Source organism: Hipposideros armiger, unplaced genomic scaffold, assembly GCF_001890085.2.
Source record: "Hipposideros armiger isolate ML-2016 unplaced genomic scaffold, ASM189008v1 scaffold_0, whole genome shotgun sequence".
Classification (NCBI taxonomy): domain Eukaryota; kingdom Metazoa; phylum Chordata; class Mammalia; order Chiroptera; family Hipposideridae; genus Hipposideros; species Hipposideros armiger.
Genome location: NW_017731350.1, coordinates 9,998,122 through 10,003,437, shown reverse-complemented (window position 1 = coordinate 10,003,437; position 5,316 = coordinate 9,998,122). Strand labels below are relative to the sequence as shown.

The window sequence follows — 5,316 nt, the reverse complement described above, 5'->3', positions numbered from 1 at the left end:
AAATAGACCCTGGAGTGGGGATAGAAACTAGAAAGTGAATAAAGAGACAAGTGGGAAAGAATGGTACAGAGGAGAGGGCCTCTATCCTAATCCTGATACTAACTGTGATCTTGAAAAACTTACCTCTCCTCTGCAGCTCTATTTTTTTTCCCTTGAAAAATAGAGCAAGTGGATTAGCATAGTCATTCATTACCTAAGAGTTATGGATCCTTTTGAGAAACCTATAAAAGCTATCAATCTTCTCCACAAAAGCATTATATATATATATATATATATATATATATATATATATAATGAAAACTAAATTGACAAGGTTTTTAACATCACAAAAACCTTTAATGTGCATACTGTTAATATGACATGAAAACATCAATAACATATTATGTAATTTTTAACTGTAATTAGATAATACACACACACAACCTTCTCAATACTTTTTAACACAGAAAGCTCAAAACTTCCAAGCTGGAAGAAAGCATTTATCCAAAGAAAGAAACAAAAGATTAATAGATATGCATGTTTTGAAACATTAAGGTCCAATATCTTCTTTTAACTTCTCATAACATATTTATTTTAGATAGGGATGAAGTTGTTTCAGCTTAGCTTTTCTTGACAAACCAATTCTGATTGGTCGACTGCATGTCTTAAGAGGTAGTACTCTTGAAATTCCATATGAAAAATTAGTACCTAAAGATATAAGACAATAAAAGTAAATAAGAGAATAAAAATTACTCATAGTTTCTGAGCTTAAACACTTCTTGCTAACTTCTAATCATACTAGGAACACTTACTGAGCCACTGAACTGTGTTTTACATGAATTAGTTTACTTAATCCTATCTCCAATTTTAAAATGTGAAACCTCAGCACAAAAGTTAAATAACTTACTCTATATAAAATAGCAACCAAATAAAATCAGAATTCTAGTCAGGCAATCTGACTTAACAAGAACAAAACCATATAGGTTTTATTTAAAGTTGATTTGATATAGAGGCTTTAAAGACCATGTCATTTTTCTATTAGAAGCTAAACACTAGGCTATCATGCTAATGATTATGTTTGGCTTCTGGTAGAGATTATTATCAAAATAGAACACAAATGTATTTCATTTGTTATGTATCAATGGAGGGGCTCTGATTTTGAAGTTTTTATTTAACATCACAGTATCATTTTCAAAACATTTCATGTAGGTGTGTCTGTGACTAAATCAGTTAACCAGACAAATAGAGTTGCCTACATTTGATAATGAAATAAAAAAATACCTCTAACTTTGAGAGTGTTTTTTCAGTAAACAGTGAGATACAAGTGTACAGATAAAAATGTATCAAGCTTTCATGAATTAGTATGACCTTAACAGAAAAGACCATTATAATAAAAATAGTGTAATCAAACTAAACTTAAACCTGACCAAAGGTAAACAGCTAAGTTGAAGCAAACGAATGTGTGTGTGTATCTGTTTACAATAATGAAATAAAATACGAATTTTAACCATATATAAATAGGGAGAAAACAACACAAAAACAGCTATAAGTTAGTTTATGATACTTTATTTAACATTAAAATTATAGTTACTTATAAAAAATAAGGGAAAAATTTATTGCTAGATTTTTTTCGGTTTTTAAACAAAAGGGGATTGCGCAAATAAAACAAAATTGTTGGATCATGTCTGATAGACTAGATTTGGTTATAAATTAGATAATTTCAGCAATTTATGCTAAGTGTACTTCATTATGAGATTACTATTTCAGAACAAAGCCATAATTATCTATTTGGTTACTTTTTCCTAGCTTTCCTTTTTCACATTCTAATATGACAGATACATCTGGTAATTTTGCAATGGGTGGAAAATCACTGAACCAATTTGTATCAACAGCAGGCCTTTTGCAAAGCAAATGCCCTTAAACAATCATTAAGTTGTGGTTGTGAAGATGTGCATCTTTGTCTCCTTGGATTTCCTACTTTTTTATTAAATAAATTATGATCCCTTTTACTATCACTATACTCTGGATTAATGTATTGCTTTGTATCATTTAATGATCCGCAATATTCAAGCACATTATCAGAAATTGCTCATTTTAAAAATCAGTGTTTAAAATAATGTCATGAAATTTATTAGTCGTCTTTTAGAAATACCTCACTCAAATTGCTTCCTAAATCCTTGCAACTCAAAGTATAGTCCACAGACTAGCAGCATCTACATTTGTGGGAGCTTGTTAGGAATGCAGAATCTTAGGGCCTACCCCATAAGAGAATCAGAATCGTTAACAAGATACCCAAGTCATTCGTATATACTTTAAAGTTAGGGGAGAATTGATGCTAAATGACAATGGCTTGTTGGCATAGAACACATGCTCAAAATAATTTCAAAACACTTGCCTTCTCCACACCACAGAAAGAGGAGAGAGAGACAAAGAGTGACAGGATGTACTGGAGACGTAAGGAGTAGAAAATTAAATTGGAGTCATCACAATGAGAAGTGGGTAAGTATCAAAATTATTTCATCACATAAAGACAATCTATTCAATAAATGGTGCTGGGAAAACTGGACAGATACATGCAAAAAAAAAATGAAACTGGACCACCTTGTTACACTATACACTAGAATAAACTCAAAATGGATTAAAGACTTAAATGTAAGACCTGAAATCATAAAACTCCTAGAAGAAAATATAGGAAGTAAATTCTCAGACATTACCCTTAGTAATATCTTTACTGACCCATCTCCTCGGGCAAGGGAAACAAAAGAAAAAATGAACAAATGGGACTACATCAAACTAAAAAGTTTTCACATAGTAAAGGAAGCCATCGACAAAACAAAAAGACATCCTACTGAATGGGAGAGGATATTTGTCAATAATACATCTCACATTGGGTGAATATTCAAAATTTATTTTAAAAAACTCATACAACTCAACACCAAAAACCCCCAAACAATCCAATTTAAAAATGGGCAGTGGGCCTGAATAGACATTTCTCCAAAAGGACATACAGATGGGCCAATAGACATGAAAAAATGCTCAGTGTCACTAATCATCAGAGAAATGCAAATAAAAACCACAATGAGATACCACCTCACTCTGGTAAGAATGGCTATCATCAATAAATCAACAGACAGCAAGTGCTGGCGAGAATGTGGAGAAAATAGAACCCTTGCGCACTGCTGGTGGGATTGCAAATTGGTGCAGCCACTATGGAAACGGTATGGAGGTTCCTCAAAAAGTTAAAAATAGAACTACCGTACAACCCAGCTATTCCACTCCTGGGTATTTATCCAAAGAAGTCCAAAACACGAATTTGAAAAAATACATGCACTCCTATGTTTACTGTGGTTTTATTCACAATATCCAAGATATGGAAACAACCAAAATGCCCATCAATAGATGATTAGATAAAGAAATTGTGGTACATTTATACAATGCAGTATTACCCGGCCATGAAGAAGAATGAAATCTTACCATTAGCAACAACATGGATGGACCTAGAGGATATTATATGAAGTGAAATAAGTCAGACTGAGAAAAACAAATGCCATACGATTTCACTTATATGTGGAATGTAAAGAACAAAATAAATGAACAAACAAATCAGAAATGGACTCAGACACAGAGAACAAACTTGTGGTTGCTGGATGGGAGGCAGAATTGGGAGATGGGTGAGAAAGGTGAAGGGATTAGGAAGCACAAATTGGTAGTTACAAAATAGTCACTGGTATATGAAGTGTAGTGAGGGGAATATAGTAAAAAATGTTGTAAAACTGTGCATGCTGTCGAATGGGTGCTGAACTTGATGAGCGGATCACCTCATAAGTTGTATGGATGCCTGACCACTGTGCTGTACACCTGAAACTGATATAAAATAGTATTGAATGTCAACTATAATTTTAAAAATTAGTCATGGGGATATAAAGTACAGCATAGGGAATATAGTCAATAATATTGTAATAATTATGTACAGTGTCAAATAAATAATAGACTTATTGGGGTTATAATTTTATGAGGTATATAAATGTCTAATCACTGTGTTGCTTTGTTCACCTGACACTAATTTAAAAAATATTTCAGCACAATCAGTTTCCCAATGCCTTTGAAATCACACTGCATAAACAGGTACCCATTCCTCCTAAGTAGTTAGTTCATTCTTATCCCCACTTCCCAGTATTTCTCAACTCTTTCTTTACATTACAGATTTTAACAAGCCTCAGGAAGATATCCCATTTTTATGCACTTTGAAAGTAAATCCAAGACAGCTATCCTAACGTAATATTAAATAATTCTGGCTGACCTCACACATTATTTTTCATATTTTATGACAAAGAAGTACTTTTCATTGTGAAGGCACCCTACAGTATTACAGGTTCATATATTTCCAACAAATGTAACATTGCTTTTCCAATTTGTGCACATAATTTAATCTTGCTCATACGAGTATATCCATTTCATGATCACAATTATAATCATGATGACAAATATGGGTACATGTTCCCTAATCCTTCTCCATTCTAAAATAAAATAAACCTTTGGGCCGGCCGAGTGGCTCAGTTGGTTAAGAGCTCGCTCAAGAGTTTGAGCTCTGAGCAACAGCAGTTTGAGTCCAGCCCGAGCTGAGCAGCCGCTGAGCTGCCAACAGGTAGCAGGATGGCTCAGCTAAAAAATAAATAAAAAAAATAAAAATAATAATAAAATAAACCCAATATCTTCCTTTCTTTCTGTCCTAGAAAAAACAACTCCTATCTTTTCCAGGTTAATTGTGCCGCCCTGCTTTAATCTCATATTGTATTCTTCCCTCAATTATTCCCTCTTATTCAGGTGAGAAGAGACTGCCTGTGGGCTTTTTGATCTTCCAGGACTTGGATTAATTTTTAAGATTTTCATTGTAAGCTAAGAAAAGAGGGAATGATGCAGTTCTGAAGTGACTAAATAAAGGTACTAGGGACAGCATTCTACTGATAAGAAGCCAGGAAAAGTGTTTTGAGAAATGATGAACGATTAAAGATGTTTCGGGAAATATATTTCACCTACATCATCATTCTTTCTAGATCTAGTCTTGTTGTTTAATAGCAGCAATTTCTGACCAAAGGAAAATGTAGTCATTTAGGAAACAGTTCCCTAGGGTCAGTCTTCCCCCTGCCTCGTCCCCCTTGGTACTACACATTAGAATACACGTTAGACTTGATGTGCTTCATTCTGATATTGGAGGCCTCTTAGGCAAAGGATGAGGTTAGTTGTTTAACTTTTCTTTTGTTTTATTTGCTTAATAGTAATCAAAAGTTTAAATGCCATAGTCATAAATTATTATAATAATATACCTAAATGATCCTA

The 5,316-nt window shown here is 33.3% G+C and overlaps 1 protein-coding gene across 1 annotated transcript in view; it reads right to left on the bottom strand.

The window, feature by feature from the left end:
• Positions 1–568: 568 nt before the first annotated feature.
• Positions 569–5,316, bottom strand: part of RAD51AP2 (RAD51 associated protein 2) — an 8,857-nt gene continuing 4,109 nt past the window's right edge. The window contains exon 3 of the mRNA XM_019661878.1: positions 569–687. Coding sequence (XP_019517423.1) covers positions 569–687 — 119 coding nt within the window. The remainder of the gene's footprint in view (positions 688–5,316) is intronic.